Source organism: Medicago truncatula, chromosome 4 (assembly GCF_003473485.1).
Source record: "Medicago truncatula cultivar Jemalong A17 chromosome 4, MtrunA17r5.0-ANR, whole genome shotgun sequence".
Classification (NCBI taxonomy): domain Eukaryota; kingdom Viridiplantae; phylum Streptophyta; class Magnoliopsida; order Fabales; family Fabaceae; genus Medicago; species Medicago truncatula.
The window spans coordinates 47,990,496-48,017,818 of NC_053045.1; the positions used below are offsets into that span (position 1 = coordinate 47,990,496).

Below are 27,323 nucleotides of genomic sequence, written 5' to 3' on the forward strand. Positions count from 1 at the left end.
AGACAAACCTAGAGAGTTCAAAAGAAGGAACCTTTTAGGGAATCAATATGCTAAAGCTTGATGGCTTTTGGGGTATATTCTAAGGTTTGGAAACACCATTCAAACTCATTTAACAAAAGGCACAATAAACCACTTAATATTTTTATTTTCATAATTAACATATCAGGAATACATTGATTTGTTAAAAAAAAAAAAATATCAGGAATACACATCTATTGTTTTATTTTCGCAATTAATATATCAAGACCACAAATTGAAGTGACCTAACATGTTGACAAAACATCTAGACAATATTTAGGACAAACATCCTTTCTTCTGAATTAAAGGTCGGAATGATGAACAATATTAGGGGATAAAGTGATTGCCCCATTGACCAGCGATTCAATCAAAACAAAGCAACCGAGGTAACAAACAAACCATAATCTAAAAACAGTACTTAGTGGAGCTAGCACTACATGTAATGTTATCTAAAAAAAAGCACTACATGTAAATGTAGATGCGCATGCATGTTTTTTTTGTTTTTATCTTGGACTGAAAATTATCATGTGGCTGTTGTATGTGAGCAATGAATCATCGATCAAGACATAGACGTTAGACATAACATTGACACGACATCGCCACTAGTAATGATATGTTCAGGGGTCGTGTTGGTGCTACATAGATGTCGAAATCGAAAAGTTGATATATTCTTGCAAAATCAACTTTAAGTTGAAGGCCACACACCACTTATAAATATATTTTTATGTCATCTCATCTAACGTTATATTCAATAAATTTTCCCGTAAATCCAAAACTTGGAAAAATTCTAATCTCATCTTAAATTTTGACTTGAATCAAACTCAATCTTTATAAACTAGTTTGTAAGGTAAAAATTATCAACTACTTATAAACACAATTTTAGACTATATCTCATTCAATCCAATGCGAAACTCTATACAAGTTTACAAATCACGACGTTGTTTATGCAAAAGCATGCTACACTATAGTGGTGAATTCAGCATAAAGGGACATTTAGGACCACAACATCAACATATGGTTTAAGAATGGAAAATATATGAAAAACAGTGGGACATCCAAATCCAAAAACCTATCCACCATCAAAATTTCAAGGCAAAGGCACACATTTCCAAACCAGGAAGACATAAGGAAAATGGTTCAATGAAATTTTTTAAACAAACAAAATAGCATGATTTTATAATGGATCAACAGTTGGGTAACTAAGGTCTAGATGCATACAACATTTAACACAAAACCTATGTATAATGGACTACTACAAATTAAGAAGGGGGCAATTACATGAATTATATTGGAAGGAACATAATTAAAGGAAGATTTATTTATGGGAGTGAGGGACTAATTAAGTGAGTTCAAGTTCCAAATTCTGCAATGCTTTGTAATGCTGGCCTCCATTGGCCACTACCACCAACAATATGTCTTCCAACACTTCTGTTGGTGCTTCTGCTGCCATTGCTCTCCGTTCGTTGAGTCTCCCGTTCCACCTGACACATCACAAAAATAAAAGATGAATAAAGGCACTGCATAGAATAGGCACACACACCAAGAGGTAAAGAGAAAATGCCAAATCATACTACGATTTTTAGAGTATTGCTGTTGACACATTTAGTTTGGCTGAAACACACGAGTAATTTACCTAAATGCCCCTCGGCAGTTAACTGTCGAAGTTTTAGAAAAGAAACAAAAAAAGGGATTGAAGTGGAAGAAGAAGAAGAAAAGAGAAGGGCCTGATTTCCTCGGTAGTTAACTGCAACCGGTTTTCTAAAACTTCGGCGGTTAACTGCCGATGGGCATTTAGGTAAATTACTCGTGTGTCTCAGCCAAACCAAATATGTCAACAACAATTCTCTTCGATTTTTAATACAATGGTCATGGATGTTTGATCCAAACGATTTGTTTTTTTTTTAATTAAATATATATTTTTAATCCTTATAAATATAGTAACTTTTTATTCAAGTCTTTTTTCAATATCTTACTCTTAACGTTATTTATTTTAATAATTTTCCTTTACATTTGTATAATTATCGCGATCATATATTGAATTACCAGTGCTACTGACTTTTTTGTTTAGATTTAATGATTTGGTAGTGCTTTTATGAAATGGAAACGTGAAGGAACAAAAAGTGATAAAAGTTGCAGAACAAAGGGATCCATCATTGTTTGGATTGTGGAGCATGCATTGTTTGACGTACTTTCCTAATATTCCATTGCATAGTCAACTAGATTATCATCGTGAATTTAGGATAACTAAGTGGAATTTTTATAAATTAGTGTGCTACTTATGTAAGAATATGCACATTTGACATTCCTATGTGCCCCTGCATGCCAAAAAAACTATTTTGCGGTTTCTTGTAAACCTCTTAGTTAGTTAGTAATAGTGGATATCCAACATCATAGCAACCAAAAGGTTTGGCAGCACGCAACTACAAATTATTTGTAGCTGACTTTGATTATTTGTTTATTTTTTGGGTGAAGGCTATGGATCTCAAAAGAAAATGACCTTGGTAATCTAGGGTTCGATCCAAAAGATAAGTAAAATCTGGTCGAAAATGAGTTCAAAAATTGTTAACACCGTAAATCCGTCGTGAATTGGATCTATAGGATATCAAGGGGTGTGTGGTTATAAAAACTTATATTAATACACAAACTAACAGTCATCACAATTCACAAAAAAATAAAATAAAATGGCATTGCATGTACACTCAAGACTCAAGAGTATCCGTCCTAATTAAATATGGAATTATAAATTTATTATAGATACTTTTATTACCTCTAAAACTTGTTAAAAGTAAAACAAATAAAATTAAAACTTGTTTTTATAGGTACTTTTATTACCTCTAAAACTTGTTAAGAAACTATTATTGAAAAAGTTCAATATTTCATTTTCCAATGCATTGAATGCACGAATTTCTATAAAAATTTATTATTTAAAATCGTTCAAGAGTGCACTCGTTAACAAAACTCTTTAAATAATGTTCTCTATATAATTACTCATGCTAGCAACGTCAATTTTTTTCGGTTACATTAACATTAACATGAAACTTAATTACCTTAACTGGACTAGGATTCGGAGCTCTGAAATCTCTATGCTTCATCTGAATCCCACGATTACCACTCTCCTTCAACAATTTCCCAAGTTTACCACATTTCTTTGAAGCAAACTCCTTCAATACATCTATAACCCACCAAAATTCATTTCCACCACCATTTTAGGCAAATTTAATCATATCATATACAAAATAAATATTAATAAAGTAAAAATTAACACTCAGGGTTATTTAGGTCAACAAAAGTTGATATATACGATCTAAATTTTGAGTCAGATATACGAGTTTTCGTTGACCCAAATGTCTCTTATAAATAAAACTAGAAGGAGTATTATTATTAGGTACCTTCAAAACTGATCAAGCGATAAACCTGACCAATAAGCAAAGTATCATCAGGTCGAAGAAGCTTGAGATGTTTCAATGGCATACCATTCTCCGATTTAAGAGTAGGTGATGAAACAACAAGTGCAACATAGTGACCAGGATTTGAGTTCATAACCTCATGAGCACTAACAGACCAATAAATCCTCTCAACCTTGTTCCCTGGACGATGAATCACAACTGTTGCCAATTCTGCAGCTTGACAATTCCCCATATTCTAACAATTTCTTGTAGAAGTGAAGTGAAGTGGGTTTGTGCTGTGTTGTAATAATAAATAATAAATTGTTGTGTTGAGTTATGAAATGGGTTGTGACGTTTGAAGTTTGAAAGATACGTAGTATAGAGTTATTATGAAGATTAAGGAAACTGTTTTTTCTCTGACAAGGAAAAAATAGATGTGATAAAAACGTGTATAAGGGAAAAAAAATTGATGATGATGATGGAGAATAGAAAAGAAAACAGAGTACTCTGTTTATTTATGGATTAAAAATAAATGAACATGACGTGACGGTAGCTAGGTTTTACTTACATATATATACACTGACGCACGCAATGAATCAATGGATGTGACCAACACTACTGAAGCGTAAATGAGAAATACTATTAACTATTAATGAGAATGGTGAAGGATGATATGAATTGTTATGTGGGTATTAAGATGGTTTATTTGCAATAGTGGAGTGAGGGGTGAACAGAGAAAAGTATGGGATGAAAGGATGGTAGAGAGTGAAGGACATGTGAAGGGAGTGGGACAGTTTATATTGAGGCGTGCTAGTTTGGCAAAACTCACTCATCTGCAGGCTGGGGTTGGAATTGGTACTAACTTTGCTTTGATGATGTGTCATTAGTTATATGAATGTCAAAATAGAGGCAAAATATCACTCAAAATATACAATAAATGAAAAGAATTTTATAGTTGACATTATTATTTATTTAATAATAAGGACATCTATTGGATTATGATTTTTGTTATCTTAAAAAAATTATTCAAATTTTTATGTTATGAGTTAAGCTCTGAATTTCATTCATATAAATTTATCATCGGTCAAGTAAAGACTCAATCTCAAGAAAAGCTCATATGACATCAAGGCACCACCCTCAACTATGCTCTAATGGTCCAACATCCTTAAAGATTAGGGAGCTTAGGATCATTGCAGATCCATAAATGCAAAACAAGAACGACAATTTCAATACTAATATCCACCTTCCGTAATCGCGTCTCAACGACTACGAAAATAACTCCTTTCTCAATTGTATATATAGGTCATTAAACCACAACACAATGTATATCACCTCTATCATTTCAATACCTCTACTTGAGCTTCGAAGTATTTACAAACAACATCTAACTTGTATCTCAAGATTGTTACTTGGCACAAGCAGACGTTTAAATCATTACAAATAAATAATAAACTCTTTTTTTTTTGGTCAAATCGATATCAATCCTATCACCTTTGCTGTGATATTGATGAAGAACAAAAACTTACGAAGTTTTAGATAAATTTTGAACAATACCCATTTTTTAAATGCATTGTTCAAGGGCCCTCAAAAAAAAAAAAAAATGCATTGTTCAAGGAATCTCTTATAAAAAAAATTGTATCTTGAAAATATAAGTTAAACACGTGTAAAAGTAATAATTATGCAACTTTTTATGTGAAAGTTACTATTTTTAGTTGTCTAAAAAATGTTTCAAGGACACTTATTAACATTTATCATTTTTAAATACTATAGTAAGACTATATATTAAAGTGGTCCATGGTATAAGTTGTTTATAATGCATGGTAGAAAAGATGGGTAGGTACCAACTTTTGATATTGGAGTGTTTATATTATTGTAGTTTTATGTCAAAATTGATTTCTCTTTTCATTTACATCCATCGTATTGAGAGTGTGTTGACTCGCTCGATGTGATAGAGCCATACGCAATGTAATTTTACTTGCACAGGATGCCTTTAAATTTGGTCAAAATACACAATGTGTTCTAGGAAATGTTGGCATGGTTATTCTCTTGGGTGCCTTTTATCGTAATATTCTTGTCCAATTTAAAAATTCGGCTTTCTATATTGTAGTAATTGTTTTTGTTTCTTCTTGTTCTCGTTCTTTTAATCTTCTCTGATTCTTTTATTTTGCTCTTATAATTTCACATCTTGCTGTCTGTATCACACTTGAAAAATTAAGCAAGAGGGTACATATAAAAATTCTAAACTTAACGTTTTAGAAATGCTATACGGATAAGTACTCCAATTTAGTTATTTTTTTATTAACAAAATAGACAAAAAGAAAAGAAAAACAACACTAATACTTAACTTAGAGTTGATCTCCCTCTTCCAAATAGAAGACTCTAGACATTGAAACTCATTTTTATAAGAAAAAATTGTCACCAATTCTCCTGATTGGTCATTCATATACATATTTTATTCTTGGTCATCGAGCAGCTCAATTTTCTGTCCTCTAACTTGGAAGCAGTCACAAAGCAGTGTTACAAGTGGATAATATGATAATCGATGACCAACTCTGCCGACCCAAAGTTATAATATTAAGATATAAAAGAAAAAAATTAACAAGGAGTTAATTTGAAGATTTTGCTTATACAACTTCTAACTTTATGCTAGGGTGGCAAGACAACAGCGGATTGATAGAGGTATATGAATGTTAGTCATACTAGGTTTATGGAAGATTTTTAATCATCATTGCTATACACTAGCTATACACTAGTACACAATGTTGATAAAAATAAAAGATTTGATAAAAAAAATTAGGAAAATGTTAACTTAAGAAGAAAATGTTTAGGAAAATGTTTAGTAGCTTAAGAAGAAATTTTAATTGAAATTATGTATTCAACATTTTGAAACTATAAAAAGAATTTTTTTTACATAAAATTTTATAAATTATTTCTTCTTTTTAAACTCTAACAAGTGCCCTTAAACACAAGACACTTGTTAGCATAACCTAAAAAAATACACAACAAAAGAAATGACCGCAAAGTACAAATTCGTGATGGATTGGCAAGATCCTCTATTACTATAAATACATATATATATTTTTTTTTAAAATCTATTTAACTAATAAATGTATGTATAGTACAAACTATTTTTTTTTTTTTTTTACAAAAACAAAACAATATTCATTCATTCAAATCGATAGAGAAGATCAGATACAATATGAACTAAATTATTGATTGAATTTGTAATTGATTAATGTCGATCTTTCCATAGAAACTAAACAAATATCGCGACAAGAGGCGAAATCAAACGCTGCATAAGACGACGAACAACACAACGCCGCACTTAGACGATGAAATCACATAAAACACAAAAGGAAAAACTTAAAATATGTGAAAACCACTTATTTATATTGAAAGAAAAGAGGAAAAAAGATGTAGAATAAAAAATGACCTAAAACCACCCCAATTCAATGAACGAATGAGAAAGAAAGTTTTGAGAGAATTTAGTAAGTATGCATAGAATTTTTTTTAATACTAGTATAATATTTATTTTTTTGTTTTTTGTGTAACGATAAATTTGCACATTTTCGATGATGTAAGCGTAAGCCTATTGAATTTAAGCATGAGTGGTTAGTCTTAGATGGATATGTAGTCATACCTATTGAGTAAAGAAAAAAAAAAATCATACCAATTTATTGCAAATGCATCCCTATCTTTAAGATTTTATGGGTCTTCTCTTATTTTCATGGCATTAAAATGGGCATTGAGCATTGTTTTGTAACTTTGCGAGTGAGCAAAGCGATTGAACGTGGAGGGGGCGTTGTTATATTGAATTATTTCTTTGCTTTCATCATTTTGGGTTTGATGTTAATTAAGAATGATTATAAAATCAAGAGGCATAGCCGGCAACCCACGATAGAAACTAAAAATGTCACGGATACTCTCTTTTACTCACATTATTAGTTAGATCAAAACAAATTAATTACTAACGTCAAATTGAACGACAGTTCAACTTGCACGACAATTTAAATTTCTTGTGTTTCTTTCTTAATTATGGTCCTTATCATTTCATTTGTCATCATGAGCATTTGATTTAAAACAACGATATGCAATTGAATCACTTTCTTACATGATTACAAGTTTGAGTTTTAACACTTAGTTATCTTTATGAACATAACGCATTACATCGTAAAAATATATGTTGACACTGTTGTTTATGTACAAGTGTGAGTTATATGTTCTACATCGGATAAAAGTGTAAAAAGTTGAACACATTATAAGTAAGAGGACACATAGATCCACTACCTTAAGATTTTGGGTAAAAGTGTGATGTCTCTCTTGCTTATGTGGTTGTTCTAACCCAACAGACACGACAACGAACAAGCACAAATCTAGAGGAATCACCAATAACCATCCGATGAAATTGTGTGCACCAATTTTCCATTTTTACCCGAAGATTAACTGTTTTTTTTTTCATGTATTTTATTTTATCCAAGGATTAACATGATGGACATCGTGGATAAAGGCTAAATTGTATTTTTTGTCCCTTAACTATTTAGGTAATATCGCTTTGGTCCTCTAATTAAAATTCGATTTATTTTGGTCCTTTAACTTCTTTCTGTTACACATTTTGGTCCTTTCTGTTAGTTTTAATTCAAAAACGTTATGTTTTCTTCATCTTCTTTTCCTCTTTTTCATTTTCATATGATCTCCATCAACCTTCAACAACAAGAATCCCATAAAAATTTCAGAAGAAAATGAAGAAAACCTAACGTTTTTGAATTAAAACTAACGAAAATGACCAAAATGTGTAACAGGAAGAAGTTAAGGAACCAAAATAAATTGAATTTTAGTTAAGGGACCAAAGCGATACTACCTAAATAGTTAAGGGATCAAAAATACAATTTAGCCAATAATTGAGTGTCATGCTATATAACCCTACTCAAAAGATCGAAGCAAAATATCATATTTAAGGTTAAATAATATGTTTGTCTCTAAAATATTTTAAAACTTATTTTTTTATCCTCGTAAAAAAGTGTTATTTTTTATCCATCTAAAATAATTTCGCCTACACAAACCGTCACTTTTGTAGGTCCAATGTTGCTTCAACTTTTAAAATTTTGAATATATTTTGTAGTAACCATGGGTACAGGGTAGTGTGTCTGTGGGATAACATTGGCTACACACAGACACATGTATATTAATAAGGTAGTGTATTTTTATTAGTTACTCTAATAATATAGATTTACCTACCTCAAATAAGTTTATTTGTGAAAAAAATATTAGAAATAGGAAATGAAAAAACTATTACTTATATTTATCAATTTATTCTTCTTGTTATGATACTTTCGGTATCTATAGTAACTACAAATGGAGTTTTGTCAACAATATGAAAACTGTAGATACAATATTTGTAATTTTCTTCTATATATTTAGCCACCTAGGGAAATTCCGCCAAGAAATGAATTAAATGAGATTTTTCAAACACTAAAAGTTTAAGATAAAAATAAATCTGGATCATAACATGCCTACAAAAAATCTTTTAAAATTTTATATTGATTTAATATAAGAGATTAAAACCACGTGCAATTTTTTGGTAGAGACAAATAAATGTCATTTTTTTTTATGGGGACGAAGAATAAAATATAAAAATTGTTTTGTCAAAAAAAAAATTGTGTTGGTAAGATTTTTTTTAATACATATATTTGTTTCACAAAATAAAATAAAATGATAAGTATGTGATTTTTACTTAGATCTAAGTTTTTTTTTTCTTCGTAATTTTGTCATCTAAGTGCAACATTGTATTGTTCACCCGTCTCGTGATGCGTTGTTTGATTTTCTGATTTTGTCGCACTGTTCATTTGGTTTCTATTGAAAGATTGGCTATTCAATTAATGTTTCGACCGTCAACGTTGCAGATCCAGAGACATGAATATTCCGATCACTTTAATTTTGTTATATTATTTATTGGCATTTTACTGTCGTATACTATTAACTTGAATGTTGTGAGTTTATTCGCTGAATCTTACTTACTTTTTTAGCGATATTGGATTAAGTACACTATCAATTTAAATCAATGAATATCATTTTGCTTTAAAATAAAAAAATAAAAAAATTCATGAGTTGTCTCTCTAGCGAAATAAATATATACGAGGAGGAGCACCTCAAGGTTTAGCTCATAGTAGAGTTGTCTCTTTTTATATTTTATGCTTTAGTTTACTTTTTTTTTTTTTTTTTTATTTAGCCGCAACTCCCAACTTCAATCTTTAAATTAGAATGTGTTTACACAATTCAATTCTATGTTTGGGGTAGGGAGTGGAGTTAAAGGCTTGAACTACAAGTTTTCAGATCATAATTGTTGTATTCTGCTTTCTTTTTATTTAGCGTTTCTTTTGATTTCCGTGGGGTTTTAACGAAGAGACGAGTTGTAATAACCAATAAGAATGAGACATGAAGGTGTGTAAAAAAGGATAATTTTTTTTTATACAAAGATTAGTTGAAGTTGTGAGAAAAGAAAAAAAAATGTTTTTAATTAAGTAAGAATAAATGATTTGTGATTTAATAAAGATCAATCAAAATCAAATAACTTTCCTTCACCATAAAGCAAAATGCATGAAAGAGAATCAATGAGTTTCTTTATTCATAATGGTTTACTTCTCAATGAGATATTTCAAATATTGTGAATAGAGTATTGCTATTTATTACGAAGAAGCTCATGCAAGAAAAGCAAGAGTGGGAGTGTGTCAAAATTTTAAAAGATTAGAAACGTATCTCTTTATGTTTTCATGGAAATCAAAGGAGCTGTGGGAGAAAATCAAGGAATGAAAAGCATTCGTATATTAAGAAAAGCTTAACCCTTGTGAGTGTGTATTGCTATTTATTATGAAGAAGCTGATGCAAGAAAAGCAAGAGTGGAAGCGTGTCAAAATTTTAAAAGATTACGTATCTCTTCCAGTTTTCATGGAAATCAACGGTTGAAAAGCATTTGTATGTTTCCCTTTCGTAAAGAAAAGAGTTTCCATTGTGAATGAATATTGCTATTTATTACGAAGAAGCTCATGCAAGAAAAGCAAGAGTGGGAGCGTGTCAAAATTTTAAAAGATTAGAAACGCATCTCCTCCTGTTTTTATGGAAACCAAAGAAGCTATGGGATGAAATCAACGGATGAAAAATATTCATATATTTCCCTTTTGTAAAGAAAAGCATTTCCCTTGTCAATGGTATTGCTATTTATTAGAAGAAGCTCATGCAACAAAATCAAGAGTAGGAGCGTGTCAAAATTTTAAAAGATTAGAAACGTATCTCTTCTTGTTTTCATGTAAATCAATGGAGTTGTGGGAGGAAATCAACAGATGAAAAGCATTTGTATATTTCTCTTTCATGAAGAAAAACATTTCCCTTGTGAATATACATGATAATGTCTTTTGATAGTGGACGGTGGGATTCGTCCCTTGGATTAGTTGATCATTGGTTGCATACGAAGTTAAAGGATCAACTTGTTATATTTAATTAACTTAAATGATCTAAGTGATACGAATTTTTTTACAAGATCAACTTATTACAATTAAATAATTTAAAGGATCTCCGGTGTAATTTATTAAGAGAGAGAGGAGGCGTATCTTTAAATTTGCTGGTAGAGTAGCCAAAATTCCTTAAAAAAATAAGAGTAGCAAAAATCATTGATCAACCCACCTAACTAGATTATTATTTGTACCCCTACTAGTAAAATAAACATTTTTCTACTAATTTATCACTTTTAATTAAATTAAACTAAATGATTTAAAACCAGACAGGTCACACCCAAATAAATAAAATAGATAACATTAGGTTATAGTAATTTAATTAAAACGAGTGAGCTACAATTTTCTAGGATTCTTTAGGTATAAAATAAGCTGTGAGATTTTGAAAAGCATTGAGGTACAATTTTCTTCAATCTCTCTCTGATCAATAATATATAGGTATAGTATAAAACACATACGCTCATAAATTTTTGAAAATAAATGAAAATCTGAACATATTTTATATACTACTATCACATCTGCAAGAGCATGACTTAAACTTACGCCTTGAGGCTTGACCAAACCTTAATGACCCTCGAAATACCGTTCGTTCCACCTTTTTTTTTTTTTTTTGTGATGGTCGGGGTTTGAACTTCGGACCTTGCATATATTATGCATTGTTCATACCAACTGAGTTAAGCTCACGATGACTTTCACTTAAATTTTTATTTTAAAAGGAGCTCCACATAAACTTTTTTCTAATAAATACTAGTAGAAGATAGTAAATCAAATTGATGCTTTGAAGATATGAACATCTTCTCCTCCGAAGCTATATTCTATCTTGTTCGCCGACTCTTCAGGAGTTTTTAGGCACTTAGTTGCTTAGTCTTTTGTTTTTGTATTGTTTTCCTTCTGATAAATTTTTTTTTTGCACTAGCTCTAAAAAAAAATAGGATTTTGTTAATGAGTGCTCTAATGACACTCTTTAAGGATTTCTAATTAAGAAATTATGCATTGAAAAAGTCCAATACTTCAATTTCCAACGCATTGAATGCACAAGTTATCCAAAAAAATATTCAAACTGCAATGTGATAATTAGTTTTTGACTGATACTTGAAAACAATTACTCCCTCCGTCCCTTAATAAGTGACCTATTTGACCATTTCACACAGATTAAGAAAAGTGTAAAGATGAAAGAAAGAGAGTGATACTTTTACTGAGTTGCCCTTGTCATTATTTTGAAACTTTTTCACTTTTAAGCAATGATTACTTTCTTTGTTCCACTACAAACTTTAACATGGGGACCACAAAAAGTATTTATAAGGGGTAAATCTGTCAAATTTTGCTTAGAAATCTGAGAAGGTCAAGTATTGTGGGACAAATATTTTTTACAAATAGGTCACTTATTCAGGGACGGAGGGAGTACTATATCATTAATAGTTCTTTCTCAACACCAATTATTATTTGATTGTTTCCGATCCAATAATTGAATAGTAATTACGTATTGCATTAATTGATGAAATACCTACATGGCCTGTGATCAATGAAATTCCGTGATTAAGTATCATTATATGTAGGAAATTGTAAATGTGAATTTGCAACGTCTCCCCACGATAGACGCCATTTCCAAACTTAGCTCAACACAATAATGCATGAGATTTTGCAGTTATTATCAATAATAACCCCAAAACTGTGGACTTTTGGTTCTTAAAAGTTGATTCTTACTTCTAAATTGAACTCATTGCAAAGTGCAAACATCCCAATATGACAAATGCAAAAAGAAAAAGAGGATGCTCAATTCCAAACCGCAATGGTTATGGAGAATTTCCCATCCTCAAAGCAACCCTCTTTGTTCTCTTACTACTACTTTGTGCATTATGGTTCAAGAGAAACCAATTAACCATCCTGTGCCCTAACAAGACCATGTCCGAGGCTATCCAAGACCCTCCTGAAAAAACATTCTACGACGACCCAACATTGAGTTACTCCGTCGAGGAGCCAATGAAGCAATGGGACAAAAAGCGAAGCCACTGGCTACAACTTCATCCTTCATTTGCCGCTGGTGCAAGTGACCGGATTCTTGTCCTCACGGGGTCACAACCAACGCCGTGCAAGAACCCAATCGGCGATCACTTGCTTTTAAGGTGTTTCAAGAACAAGGTTGATTACTGCAGGATCCACAACTGTGAGGTGTATTATAGCAACCTACATCTGCATCCCAAGATGGATTCTTATTGGTCAAAACTTCCAATTATCCGGTCCACTATGATGGCCCACCCGGAAGTCGAGTGGATCTGGTGGATGGATGCAGATGCAGTTTTCAGTGACATGGAGTTCAAAGTTCCATTGGACCGTTACAAGGACCACAATCTCGTGGTCCATGGTTGGTCCAACATGGTGTACGATGATAGTGAGAATAAGAGTTGGACTGGACTTAACGCCGGGTCCATCCTTGTTCGAAATTGTCAATGGTCCATGGACTTATTACACGTTTGGGCTCAAATGGGTCCATTAACATCAAACTACGCAAAATGGGGGAAGATCTTAACATCAATATTTAAAGATAAACCGTTCCCTCTACCAGATGATCAATCTTCGTTGATTTATTTGCTTTCGAGGCAAAGAAGAAAATGGGGAGCGAAGACATTTTTGGAGGAAGGTTATGATTTAGAAGGTTATTGGATTGCTACAATGGGGAAGTTAGAGGGAATACAAAATAAGTATGATGAGATAGAGAAGAAAGCTAGGGTTTTAAGGAGAAGGCATTCAGAGAAGGTGAGTGTTTGGTATGGTGAAATGAGAGAGCCTTATTTGAAATGGAGTGAAAGGAGGCCGTTTGTTAAGCATTTTACGGGGTGTCAGCCATGTAGTGGGGATCATAACCCTAGTTATAAGGGTGATGTTTGTTGGAAAGAGATGGAGAGGGCTTTGAATTTTGCTGATAATCAAGTGCTTCGTAATTATGGGTTTGTGAGGAAGAATCTTATGACATCTTCTGTGTATGAAGTTCCATTTGGATATCCAAGAGACTAGGCGTAGCTAGCAGGTTGCGGTGAAGGGCTTAATTTGTTAACTAGGTTTGTTACTCTAGTCATATAATGTAGTATTCCACAGTACCAAATGAACAAAAATCTGGCTTTATTACATCTAGTATAGCCTACATATGATGTTTTTCCATTTGTCTTCTTTCTATGTTGTTATATTTTACCTATTTTGAATGTTGTGTATTAGCTACTGAACTTCAATCTTTTTGACTTGTGTATTAGCTACTGAACTTCAATCTTTTTGACATTTTTGTTCACGTTCCTCCAAGCTTTTGTATTGAAAATTATATGTAAGTGGTTTTGCTTTTTTTAAATTGTGTATTGTTTAGCCTTTCAATTGAATGATTCAGGAGCAATTTTTGTGTGAAACATAAATATTTAGACCCTTCATTTAGCCATAAACAAAATAAAATAAATACCCATAACATAATTAAACAATTTTTTGTTGTATGACTAAATAAAGTGTCCACCAAAAAATTATTCACAATTCAATTACTTTAATTAGGCCACTGTTTCTTAACAAACCAGAGTTAATAAGTCTTACAAGAAAGCCCTCTGCAAAAAAAGAAGAATCTTACAAGAAAGCCATTCAAAAATAATACAATCTTACAAGAAAGAAACATGGTATTTTGAAATTTATTTAAAATAGCATAAATTGATTTTTTATTTATTTTATTTAGTGAAAAAAGGTGTACTACCGAGGGAGAACTTTGCTACTCATTATGATTCTACCAAACTCGATAGATTAATTTATGGAGTTGTACACATATGATACTTGATTCACTAAAAAAAATGAAAAAGGTGTATCGTGTTAACGTATACACGATATAAATTTAAGGTATTAAATTAGTAACCACCATATACCTACATCAGATTACACCTAAAAATAACCATTATGTTAGCTGATCTTGATAGATAGGTGATTAATAGACTATTAGACAATGAAGCCTCCCTTCTGATGGAAGAATATGTGTTGCTATAACAATTGAGCGAGGGAAGCTGATTATTTATCAAGGCCACTAACTCAACGTGGGTTGTAAGAGCTTCATATTGAGTCAAAACACAATAGGTCTCGGCAATCATACGAGAAACTCACGTTCCATGTGTTTAACATCACCAACCGCTTTGAGGAATGAGAGGAGAGACACAATCTCCATGGAGATGCACACTAAGAACTATGTAAAAGGACCATATCGTAAAAGAGAAGATTGAAGTCAAACACGAGGCACAACGATCCCTTAGCAAGAGAGCTATCACATATAACTCGTGAAATTAGTGAAACAAACCTTAGTAGTGTAGGTCGCACCGTTTGACTAGAATTCAATACCTTCGCTATAAATATTCATACATTGTAATTAACACATTCAATCAATCAAAAAAGCTATTTTTACAATTTTATCCTTTTACCTTTCTGCCTCTAACTTTATTTTTTTGATACATTTCTTAATAAAAACACAATAACCCAAAACCATCGTACTTAACGATCTACGAGTGAAGTTATGAAATCCACAGTAGAGGGACAAAGTCCCCCCAATGTCAATTGCTTGAAACATAGAAAATCATAGTGGAGGAAACTTAACCAAACCTCAACTAATAATTTCATGCTTCATTCAACACCTTCTAAAGTATCGACCCAAATCAATAATAAGGAAAATTAATCGAGTAGCAATACCTTCAACCATGTGTTTAATTTTCAAACATGTTCAAATGTTGAATATGTATTTATGCTATTTTCTATGTATGTTGTGGTTAGGGGTGTTCACCATCAAACCGATCCAAAATAAAACTGTTAATATATCCAACAAATTATAAGTTGCACACAACTACATAACATTGGATGTGTTTGGATTATCATTATCATTATTATTATTTTATAGAAAAATATATTCAAATCAGAACTAATTTTGAATTCTTTTTTCAAATTTAACGAATCACATACATAGATTTTAATATTTATTTATTTCTTATTAGTAAGATACATTGTTAGTTTTTATTTTTAAAATAATATTAGTTTAACTTAATTTAGTTTTTTTTTTCTTTTTGATGATTCAAACATAATCGATCATTATCATTCCTTTTTGTTCCCGTCCATAAATGAAATGACAATCTTTTTGAAACTCACACACTACGAGATCCCAATTTAAACCAAGGTGAAAACGTCCCATCTAATAATATCGATATTGTCCGGTTGTTTTATCCTTATAGACTAAATCATTGTCATTCCTAATTGTTAATATTATTACATCAGATTTATATTTTTCATTACACTTATCTCTTTATTTCGTCTTATAAAATTAATATTTTTTTAAACAGCTGTAATTTTGCTATCTAAAAACCAATTTAAATTAAACTGCATTGAATATTATTATATTGATTCATACTCTTTTTTTTTTATATAGTTCATCAAAATCAACTCTGTGTGATTTTATCTTTGAATTGGATGAATATTTTTTTACTTAAAAACTGAATCTATACGGTAAACACCTCTGATTGTGGTTTTTCACAACTCAAAGAATTAGTTTTTCCGGTCGAACACGAAATGTTTCCACCAGGCTTTAAAAATACTAGTATGTATAGTGCACACAAAATAAATTGTTCCTTAAACGGATATACTCAACAATTAACATCATACTCAACTTTTGTGTCGTTAAAAGTATTGCAATTAGTTTAGAAAACAATAGTTCTTGAAGTTGACGACAAATATAATCCAGACAACCATCACCGCTTAACTGGTTGTGTTAAGACGAGAAATATGCGTTTCATCCTCGTGCACTCTAATTAAAGTACTTGTTTTGTACTTACATTTAAGTTACAAGTTACTAGATATAAGCAATTGGCCGTTTTAAGCCATTTTAGTCCCTCCGATCTGTGTTCATGATAAAGGTGAAAGATAAATTTGAAGCAACCAAGGAAAACCTATGCAACTTTACCCTCATTCATCCCTAACCCTAACTCAAAAACACAGCTGCCACCGTGTCACTTTGTCCAAAAATTCATACTCTTTTGCTTCACTTTTCCCAATTTAGTACTATCTTTGCTTTATTCCCTTAATTGACAACCATGCAAATTTACATTTATCGAAACTACACAAAATTAGTTTCACTAGACGACATTTTTTCACAATAAGACTAGTAATCAAGAAGCATTAGCTAGCACATCTTCATACGCCACCCATAAAAAAATAACCCTTAAAATAGCATTCATATTCCCAAGAGTTCACAAACATTCATACAATTCACCCATGGCACCCAAATTTGGTTCCAAAAACAAATCCTCTTCATGGCTCTCAAGCGGTTGCATCTTCATCCTAGGTGCAATGGCAGCTCTTCTTTTTATCTGGGGCCTCTCCTCCTTCATCACTCCAATCTCAAACACCAACCCCAAATTCAACTCCATCACCACCAAACTCAAATCCTTTAACTTCACCACAAACACCGACTTTGCTGGTCCTGATTTTTTACACGACCCTTCAGACAAAACCTTCTATGACGATCCACAAACATGTTACACCATGGACAAACCAGTGAAAAATTGGGACGAGAAGCGTAAAGAATGGCTACTTCACCATCCTTCATTCGTGGTCGGAGCAAGCGAAAAGATACTTGTTATAACGGGTTCACAACCTACAAAGTGTGACAACCCGATTGGCGACCACCTTTTACTGCGGTTCTTTAAAAACAAGGTTGATTATTGTCGTATACACAACCACGACATAATCTACAACAATGCATTGTTGGACCCGAAAATGGACACTTATTGGGCCAAGTATCCTATGGTTCGGGCCGCAATGTTGGCCCATCCGGAAGTTGAATGGATATGGTGGGTCGACTCTGATGCCATCTTCACTGACATGGAGTTCAAGTTACCCTTATGGCGTTACAATGATCACAACCTTGTGATTCATGGTTGGGAAGAGTTGGTAAAGAAAGAACATAGCTGGACTGGGCTAAACGCGGGTGTTTTCTTGATTAGGAATTGTCAGTGGTCGTTGGACTTTATGGATGTTTGGGCCAGTATGGGCCCAAACAGTCCAGAATACGAGAAATGGGGTGAGAGGTTGAGAGCAACTTTCAAGACAAAAGTTGTACCTGATTCTGATGACCAGACTGCGCTTGCTTACTTGATTGCGATGGGAGAGGACAAATGGACGAAGAAGATCTATATGGAAAATGAGTATTATTTTGAAGGGTATTGGATGGAAATTTCAAAGATGTATGATAAAATGGGTAAGAAATATGATGAGATAGAAAAAAGGGTGGAAGGGTTAAGGAGAAGGCATGCAGAGAAAGTAAGTGAACGTTATGGTGAGATGAGGGAAGAGTATGTTAAGAATTTAGGTGACATGAGAAGACCTTTTATTACACATTTTACAGGGTGCCAACCTTGTAATGGTCACCATAATCCAATGTATGCTGCAGATGATTGCTGGAATGGCATGGAGAGAGCTCTCAATTTTGCTGATAATCAGGTGTTGCGCAAGTTTGGCTTCATTCATCCAAATCTATTGGATAAGTCTGTTTCTCCATTACCATTTGGATACCCTGCTAAATCACCATAATAATTGTTATGGAGATGATGATTCTTCTGTCCATAATAATAAAATAATGAAGATGATGATGATATTAGCATTTAATTAATAAAAGTACTTCCTAGATGGTTTCATTGGATCATAATGTTATTCTACACCATATCTCTTGGTACAAGACCAAAATGTAACTTTATTTTAATAGTAATCAAAAGTTTCATTATGTATGCTTGGTCTCGAGTTCATTAGGCAAGAAATAGGCTTATATACAAAACACCATTTTAAGGTATGCTTGGTGACGTCTTTTAGATCAACGAGGTTTTCTTATGAACGGTTAATTTTGAACCCACGCCATTTTAAGGTATGAATATTTCTTTTTTAATGAATGAATTATATTCTTAACAAGTGGATCGATTATCCTTGGCGGTAAATTTACCTTTCAGCTGTTTAGGATTATATGAAATAGAGTACTTTTAAAATTTTAAATAATGTTATGTTAATTATATAGTTTTTTTGAAAAGAGTAAATGAATGTGTTAAAAATGAGTGAAAAAAAAAAGAATTGAAACAGATCACTTAATAGAGTGAAGGGATTCATTCTATGTAAAATCAAGGAGTTAAACGATTCACTTATTTTTGACTGAATCAATTCACTCATGTAAATTTTTAAAGTTCCAAACACAAAATGTAGTGAATGAATTCACATTTTAAAAAACATGCAAGTATGAATTCACATAAATATACTTCTTTATTTTCTCTCGTATTTTTTTTCTTTCTATTTATCTCTTATTAAACAACAATCTCCTATTTTTTTCCCGTCTTCTTTCTTACTTTCTTTCACAAACCAATTATATTTTTTAATCTAGTAAAGGCAAAACAACAAGTGAAAAAAGTGATGAATAGACAAGTAAATAAACCAATCCTTTAATTTTGTTCTATGGTCAATTATTTATAAAACAGACATTCAACTAACAAGTAATGCAAGAGTACTAGATCCAATCATATGTTTAAGGCTTTGATTGATCAAGCCCTCTAACAAAAGAGAACAATGTCATGATTTTCAAAATATTTTTTTAAATGAAGGGAAAGTTCTCATTGATAACAGTCACGATAACTATCAGAAATACTACTTGTTCAAATAAAAAAAACATCAGAAATGCTATATGAACTAATTCCATACAAGGTGTAAACTATATACAAGATCAAGCTTCCATCTGGTGCCAAGAAGATTGTGCCAAGTGATTGCACGGCAATGAGTGGGAAAGGTGTTGGTGGTGGAAGAATTTAGAAGCCAATGTTAGTTAGAAATGTTGGTTAGAAATGACTCTTGTTGTCTACATGCAGTGTGTGTGAAACAATAACAGTTAATGTTTAGTTTGTGTCTAGTTTTACGGTATTAATGAATGATTTTGTAACTTTGAATTTGTTTAGTTCAATATAAAATTTGGTTTAATGATATTTTATATTAGTGGGTGTGAATATAATTTTAGATTTAATTTATGAAATTCTGTTTTATAATCATGTACAATATGAAAGAAACAAAAAAAAAAAGAATTTAAACGGATATGTTTTTTTTAATACTTTTGGAACCCTTTTTAAGCGGGGTGAACCAACTTAAATAGTTTTTTAAATGGCGTGATCCAAATTAATAAAACTATTTTAAGTTAGATGAAGTTAGACTTAAAATCAAAATAGTTACTAAGTGTATATGAACGGATGAGCTTACACTTGTGAGGGAGAATGTTGTGTGTCAAGTATAAGTTAGAATTTTTGCAATGGATCACAAATTGAATGCTGAAAGACATATAAGTGATGTCTTATGTGTCTAATGCATGCAGGTTGTTGCTGAAGATGCGGTGTCAAATTTTCTGATTAGTTGCTCTTAGTCCAATGTGATAATCACCCAGGCTCCTCCCATGATCCAAAATTTGTATCAAAGTCGATGATTACTAAATGACTCGACTCCTATTTTTGAAACTCTACTTGGCAATGGTGATAAGAAGGTGTGTACCGTTGATGTGGTGGATAACAACAACGATATAATACCTATACGAATATGTGGTGGATAATAGAACCTTTAGCCTAAAAGGGATCATACCTATACGAATAAACTTACACTTGGTGGGTGGGGGATCGTTGTGTGTCAAATGAGAGTTAAATGTTTCACATTAGATAAAAATTGAACACTGAGCAACACATGAGATGATCCATATACGCAATATCTTGAGATTTTGGGTTAAGATACGAGGTCTTACTAACTTGTGTGGTTTCTCTTTTGAGTCTCATCAAGATCCAACAAATATTTATGTCATTTCATAAATATGCTTCTTTATTTTCTCTCGTATTTTTTTCTTCTATTTATTGCGTATTAAACACTATGTTTTCATGTTTTCTTTCTTACTTTCTTTCACAAACCAATTATATTTTTAATCTAGTAAAGGCAAAACAACAATTGAAAAAAGTGATGAATAGACAAGTGAATAAACCAATCCTTTAATTTTGTTTCTATGGTCAATTATTTGTAAAACAAACATTTAATTAAAATGTAATGAAAGAGTACTACATTCAATCATATGTTTGATTGAGGCTTTGATTGATCGAGCCCTCTAACAAAAGAGAACAATGTCATGATTTTCAAAATATTTTTTTAAATGAAGGGAAAGTTCTCATTGATAACAGTCGCAATAACTATTAGAAATACTACTTGTTCAAATAAAAAAAAAACATCAGAAATGCTATATGAACTAATCCCATACAAGGTGTAAACTATATACAAGTCAAGCTCATAACACAGTTCACACCTCACAAACACCAAATACAAGAGAACACAAATTCATTTTCTTACACTTTTATATGATCAATTAAAACATCCTTGCTACTCAGGGAATTGCACAACTTCAACTTTGTGGCGCCTTGGCCTTGATATCACCATCATCATCGTCGTCATCATCATCTCCAAACTCACACGCCTCGTCTTCTTCTTCGATCCTTTCCATCCCGACCCTGTGACTCTTCTGAGGAGGCTTTTTCATTGCTTCCGCATCCAACTCAACACCATTTCCACCTGATCTGATCCTAAGCGACGCAGCAGTTATGAGTTCATTAAAATCATGATCGTTTGTGGTAGGTGTTGCAGAGCTAAAGCTGTTAGGAATTCCCACGTTTGCATCCACAAAGGCCAAGTCATGAGAACAATGGATCATGCCACGGACGTACAAGTCCTTTACCTTTGTCAACAACCTTAAAGGTGCCTTCATGTACTTCGCAAACTTGCTTTCTCTCCTGCTCTCTTTGTTGTTTGTCATGTTGCAATATTACTTCAAATGATGCAACAATAGACCCTTATATCTATTGAAAAAGCAAAATGACATTTATTTTAGGATAAATTTATTTTTCTAAAGCAACATTATTATTATTATTATTATTTTATTTTTTTTTTAAATAAAGAAAAATTTACGTGCTTATCACTTTATGGAAATTAGTTACTAAGACAATTTCCATATAAAAAATTGACCAAAATAATTATTTATATTTTAATTATTATTATATCTATTTTTTTGTCTAAGACAAAGTGATAAACATCACATAAATCACACACACAATTGTGAGGTATGATATTGGAACTCGGGTGAAGGTATTCAAAATATCGATCGGTATTGTAAGTTGAACTAGACCTTAATGACATTATTATATCTATTAATTTCTATAAAAGTAAAGATGTTTTAAATATTATCGTTTTCAAGTTTCTTTCATATTAACCTAAACTCGTTCTCAATTATCAATACGGTGTAACACGAGTGATAGATACTTGAATCTCTAAATCATTTGTTTAAAGTTCGATTTTTGGTTGGCGCGTTTGAAAAAATATAAGTTGGGAGATATCAACCCCTGTGCGATACTTGAATCTCTTAACCATTTGGTTCAAAGTTTGCAATTGAACGGTAGATAATTTGGTTTATTAAAAAAAAAACTCAATTTAATGTTGTTTATTTTTCAATTTAAATATAAATAATAACAGTAAAAATACATGCACCTATTTAATTAGTTTATATATGGAAACTTTTTTTTTGTGATCATATGGAAACTATTTTAATGAATTTTTTAGGTACTCTGCATAGAAAGTATAATTGAGCTGATAAGCTTGCTTACGAGATTTCCATTTATGGGGGTTGTTTGGTGGAATGTTCTCCTTCTCCATGAGTTTTTAAGGGGGGATTTTAGTCGTAATATGAATAGGAATAACCTTCTTAATTTCTCTGTCTTCTTCAAAAGAAGATGATCTTGTATGTTGAATGAATTTTGTTTTTTTTTCAGGTATCCTTGGCTAGAATTCACCTTATAAGGTGAATATGTGAAATGTCCAGGGTTCGAATCACAACCCCTGCATATAATAATACATTATCATACAAACTGAGTTATGCTCACGGGACAAACAAAAAAACAGTATATTTAAGCATGCTCGTAGATTCGATGAGTTAGTAGTTTAACTTCTTAAAAAAAACATGATGGCAGATGATAGTTAACGATCAAGGGGTTGACCTAGTTACACCAACAAAAAAAGGGGTTAACCTGCTGATCTGAGATATTTGACATTAGTCAATCAAGCATCATAAGTCCCTAAAAGAGAATTAATAAAAACAGAGACGAAAATAAAAGTGGAAAGAGAGACGAAAATAACATCATAAGTTGAAATAGCCAATATAAATAGCAAGGTTAGACCACAAAGAATTAAAATCGAAGAAAAAAAAAATTAGGATTTCGAGCTTTCAGCCATCAGCAAGTTAATATTTTTGAAAAATTCAAATCAAAGCGAATTAAAAAACAAAAGATATATAAACTTTCACCTTCCTTAAGAAAAAGATAAACTTTCAAATTAATTTAAAAATATTTATTTTTTGAAAAAAAAAAAGTTTAACTTTCAAAAAGATAAATTTTCAAAATAAATATTTTAAATGAAAACGGAAAATATCTCATAAAATAAATTAAAGTTTAAAGTACCCCCCTTAATGAATTAATACTACCTTTTAAAACACCATTTTTCAAAAATAAAGTTTTTTTGAAAAGGAAAATAAATTTGAAAACAAATTAAAGTAAAAGGTAAATTAAAAAAATATTTCTATTATAAAAAAGATAAATGTTCAAAACACCCTCTTTTTCTAAATCAATAGTTCAAATTAAAAATTATAAAAAAATAGTGTCAAGTCAAGCACTATCGTGCTCGATTTTCCATTTTTCTATTGTGAATAATTGTATATTTATTTTATTTCATTTGATTTCAGTTTTTTAGAATATACCACAGATCAAGGGAAGTGGTTTGGCATCCCCCAGTCCATATGCTTGACTGAAGTGCAATATTAATGGAGCATCAAAAACATGTTTAATCATAAAATAAAATAGGGGAATGGGCAGGAGCGGATTTACCACCCAGCTAGCCCGGGCACCCGCCCGGGCTCAACCTCTACTCAGGGGCGGATCTCTTTGAGGACCTATGGAAGCCATGTCATTTCCATGTTTGCTATATATATATCATATTGGGCATAAATGTTCAATATATTCCCTTGGTTGCAGTGGTATGGCGACCATACTTTCATTGTGAAGTCTCTAGTTCGACTCATGGCGCCTCTAACTTTTATTATTTGTGTCCTTGTGGAGACTTGAACCGGCTACCCCCACACTCTATTCAAAAGAAACAAACCAATTCTTCTTGTTACACATTGAAACCACTGCTTTCTTTATATTAAGGTAGAAAATATAGTAAAAAAACTTTTTAGAAATTTATTTTGAATATTATTAAAATATAAGTGAAGTTGATGTAATCCTTGTTCAATCAATAAATTCTGAGTATGGTTATGATGCCAAATATTTAAACTCCCTTTAATCAACACCACTCAATTGAAATTAGGGGTTTTAAAATCACACAATTTTAAAATTAGGGGGTCAAAGTGTAATTAAGACATTTTTAAAAGTAACTCAATGCCATTTTACAATAGAGTTTTGTTAACTTGTACCTCTAAAAGTACATCTTAAAGAACTCAAGAGTAGAAATCTTACATTGAACAAAGTAGTTTTTGTACTTTAGAGAAATTGATTACAAGCGGAGAGAGTAACTATATGTAGTTTGTTAGTATGCTCTTAAGACATGTGAATATTTTTTTTTACAATAAAAGACAACCATGTTTTAAATGTGGATTCTCTCCGGCCCTTTTGGTTCAACCATATCTCATTTTTCAATTCAACGGTTGATTGATACATGAACGACAAGAATAATAAAGAAGAGAGAAAGAAAAAAAAAGTTAGTAATTGGTTGAGATTAAAACATGATGAACAACATGAGAGAATGAACAACATTAGGGGATCCAAATCCCATGTTTTAGGTACGACGTTCGTCATCACTTAATTTAAAAATACTATTACTATCATTTATTAAGAAAGGCTTTGCCAGCTTTTGCAATAAAATCAACCATGTTAATTGCTTGCTTTCCTATGCTAACTTTTCCAGGAAGTAAGCCCCACTAACACCCTCTCAAGAGTGCATACTCTTAAAAAAATATTTATTTGCTTTAAGCGTTGACTAATGAAGATTGATATATTCATAATACATCATAGAACATTTTGTTTTATTAGTTTTATATTCAAGTTCATAATATTCACCCGTGAATAAGAAATATGTGAATATTTAACTATGATTATAAATGCTGACCATTCTTGCTCATCTATTTGATTTACTAGTAGTACATTTTTTTTTTGGAGCAATTTACTAATAGTACTTAGCTTTTAATTAGTTAACAATTAATAAAGAGTCAGATTTGTAAAGCGTACATTCAGTAATTTGTAAATAGCTTTGAATTTCTCACATACAATTTAACTTGAAGCAAGCAACATTAGCTCTGCCTCTAAGATCATATGTTTACATCTAGGGTTAAGCCCCCATAACTAGAGAAACAAAATATTTCATCATTTACACAAAATTAAGAGTAATACAAGTATGATATTGATGACACCAATATAATATTAAGATTTGAGAAATAGAGAATTGCATGCAGATTTAAACCCACGCTTCACCTATAATCTGAAGAGTATTTACGAGACTAACATCAATATTTGTTAACTAAAGTGAAGGATATATATAACACTAATTCACTTACAATACTTTGGAAGTTCTATTATATATATATATATATATATATGACAAATAAAAACATATATAATTGTTGACAACTCAATAATAAGAGTTTGATTTTATAATTTTAAAATACATAATTTAAATATCATATGAAACAATTGTAAAATGAATATTACCTGTTATAATTAAAACATATTTGATCTACTGCGAATGGCACAACTTCTGCTTCTAGAATAAAGAAGGGGCTTGTCGACTTTGATATTATCATCAACTCCAAATTCACATACCTCGTCTTCTTCAATCCTTCCAATTCCAACACTGCGACTCCGAGGCACTTTCATCGCTTTTGATCCCAACTTAACACAATTTTCATCTCTGATCCTAAGCGACGCGGCCCTTACGAGTTCCTTGAAATCATCATCACTTATGGTCGATGTTGTAGAGTTAACACTGAAGCTCCTAGGAAAGGAGTAAAGTTGCGTAGGACATCCCATGGTTGCATGATCTACATAGGCAAAATCACGAGAACATTGGATCATGCCATTGACATACATGTCCTTTAACTTTACCAGGAACCTTAAGGGTGCCTTCATGTACCTGGTGAGCTTGCTTCCTTTGCTCTTATCTTTTTTTGTCATGTTTCAAGATTACTTCAAAAAATGGCAATTAGAGTTAGGGCCCTTAATATAGATAAAGAAAATGGACAGCTAGCTGTATTATTAGCAGCTTCTGTAGGGAAGCTTAAGTTACACGACAGATAACTTCAAGCTGAGTTACTCTATTTAATACTTTATTATACATATTAACTTTCACAAATTAAATAAATGATTACCACTGTATCTTGTTTTTTTTTTTTTTTTTTTTTTTTTTTTTTTGAAAAGCCAAAAAAGATATTATTAAATAGAATGGTACCAAAGTACCACCAAAATGTTGAACTCATCTAAAGTAATTTTGTGGATCCAATTAAAGCCACGTTATTCTGAAGCAACTCACTCATATTTTACTCCAATAGTGCAACTCTAAAATACCCATATATAATCCCACAATTTTATCTCATATATTAATATTTTATTCATTAATATGGTAAAGTCCATTATTAATTAATAATATGCAAGTATCATTTTTTATTCATCTGTGTCAGAAAACAACGCTTGGCCAAAGTTGCTTCCTGAAGAGACGGTAGCGACATGCTGTCGAAATGTTGAGCAGCTCCAATGGTAATTTGTGGAAAAAGGGGTTGACACTCTGGCGGACGGTACTAGGAAATTTGCCGCTGGAGCTACTGGTCTCAAGCAACCAAACTCCAATTACAACAAGAAGTATGACAATGACCCATAATTCCAAAAGCCTACTACTGTATCTTGTTAATTATATGAAAAACGAATGGTGGGGTGGGTTCTACATATAAATCGTAATGGTCCATCGTGGATCAATATTTAAATGGTTTAAATGTGTGTTTAGTCCTTACTATTTCATCCAATTTTGGTATCGGTCAGTGTGCTTTTTTTGTATAGTTAAAAAAAGAAAAACAAATTTAACGGTGTGCCACGTGGGACAATCATGACACGCCACGTGGCACACTAAAAGACAACAAATATTTAACTTTTTAATTATTATTTTATTCATTATTTTTTTACTTAATTAGTCCCTGCACTTTCAACATTTTTTATAATAATCCTTGCACTTTGGTATTGGTCCTTGAATTTTTTTTTTTTTAAACTTTCAATTACCTTTGAGAGGTTTATCT

At 31.7% G+C, this 27,323-nt stretch overlaps 5 protein-coding genes across 5 annotated transcripts; 2 read left to right on the plus strand and 3 right to left on the minus strand.

The window, feature by feature from the left end:
- Positions 1–1,072: 1,072 nt before the first annotated feature.
- Positions 1,073–4,202, minus strand: LOC11411879 (uncharacterized). The gene is made up of 3 exons (XM_003608491.4): positions 3,408–4,202; positions 3,066–3,190; positions 1,073–1,499 (listed from the first exon to the last, which is right to left on the minus strand). The coding sequence occupies exons 1-3, from the start codon at positions 3,655–3,657 to the stop codon at positions 1,368–1,370; spliced, it is 507 nt and encodes a 168-aa protein (XP_003608539.1). The 5' UTR covers positions 3,658–4,202; the 3' UTR covers positions 1,073–1,367.
- An 8,296-nt stretch (positions 4,203–12,498) lies between these two features.
- On the plus strand, positions 12,499–13,989 carry LOC11405740 (galactomannan galactosyltransferase 1). Its single transcript, XM_003608492.2, has one exon. The coding sequence runs from the start codon at positions 12,650–12,652 to the stop codon at positions 13,916–13,918; it is 1,269 nt and encodes a 422-aa protein (XP_003608540.1). The 5' UTR covers positions 12,499–12,649; the 3' UTR covers positions 13,919–13,989.
- A 3,120-nt stretch (positions 13,990–17,109) lies between these two features.
- LOC11407272 (galactomannan galactosyltransferase 1) lies at positions 17,110–18,681 on the plus strand. The gene has a single exon (XM_003608493.4). The coding sequence runs from the start codon at positions 17,171–17,173 to the stop codon at positions 18,485–18,487; it is 1,317 nt and encodes a 438-aa protein (XP_003608541.2). The 5' UTR covers positions 17,110–17,170; the 3' UTR covers positions 18,488–18,681.
- Positions 18,682–21,350: 2,669 nt separating this feature from the next.
- On the minus strand, positions 21,351–21,758 carry LOC11407273 (uncharacterized). The gene has a single exon (XM_003608494.3). It carries the CDS (start codon positions 21,756–21,758, stop codon positions 21,351–21,353), a length of 408 nt encoding a protein of 135 aa, XP_003608542.1.
- A 4,003-nt stretch (positions 21,759–25,761) lies between these two features.
- On the minus strand, positions 25,762–26,214 carry LOC11405298 (uncharacterized). The gene has a single exon (XM_024780737.1). It carries the CDS (start codon positions 26,212–26,214, stop codon positions 25,762–25,764), a length of 453 nt encoding a protein of 150 aa, XP_024636505.1.
- Between the last annotated feature and the right edge of the window lie 1,109 nt (positions 26,215–27,323).

Coding starts and splice junctions, on each gene's coding strand:
- LOC11405298 (XM_024780737.1), bottom strand. CDS start 26,214: ATGACAAAAAAAGATAAGAGCAAAGGAAGCAAGCTCACCAGGTACATG.
- LOC11405740 (XM_003608492.2), top strand. CDS start 12,650: ATGACAAATGCAAAAAGAAAAAGAGGATGCTCAATTCCAAACCGCAAT.
- LOC11407272 (XM_003608493.4), top strand. CDS start 17,171: ATGGCACCCAAATTTGGTTCCAAAAACAAATCCTCTTCATGGCTCTCA.
- LOC11411879 (XM_003608491.4), bottom strand. CDS start 3,657: ATGGGGAATTGTCAAGCTGCAGAATTGGCAACAGTTGTGATTCATCGT. Junction 3,191..3,407: donor TCGCTTGATCAGTTTTGAAG/GTACCTAATAAT, acceptor GGTGGGTTATAG/ATGTATTGAAGGAGTTTGCT. Junction 1,500..3,065: donor CGAATCCTAGTCCAGTTAAG/GTAATTAAGTTT, acceptor GTGATGTGTCAG/GTGGAACGGGAGACTCAACG.
- LOC11407273 (XM_003608494.3), bottom strand. CDS start 21,758: ATGACAAACAACAAAGAGAGCAGGAGAGAAAGCAAGTTTGCGAAGTAC.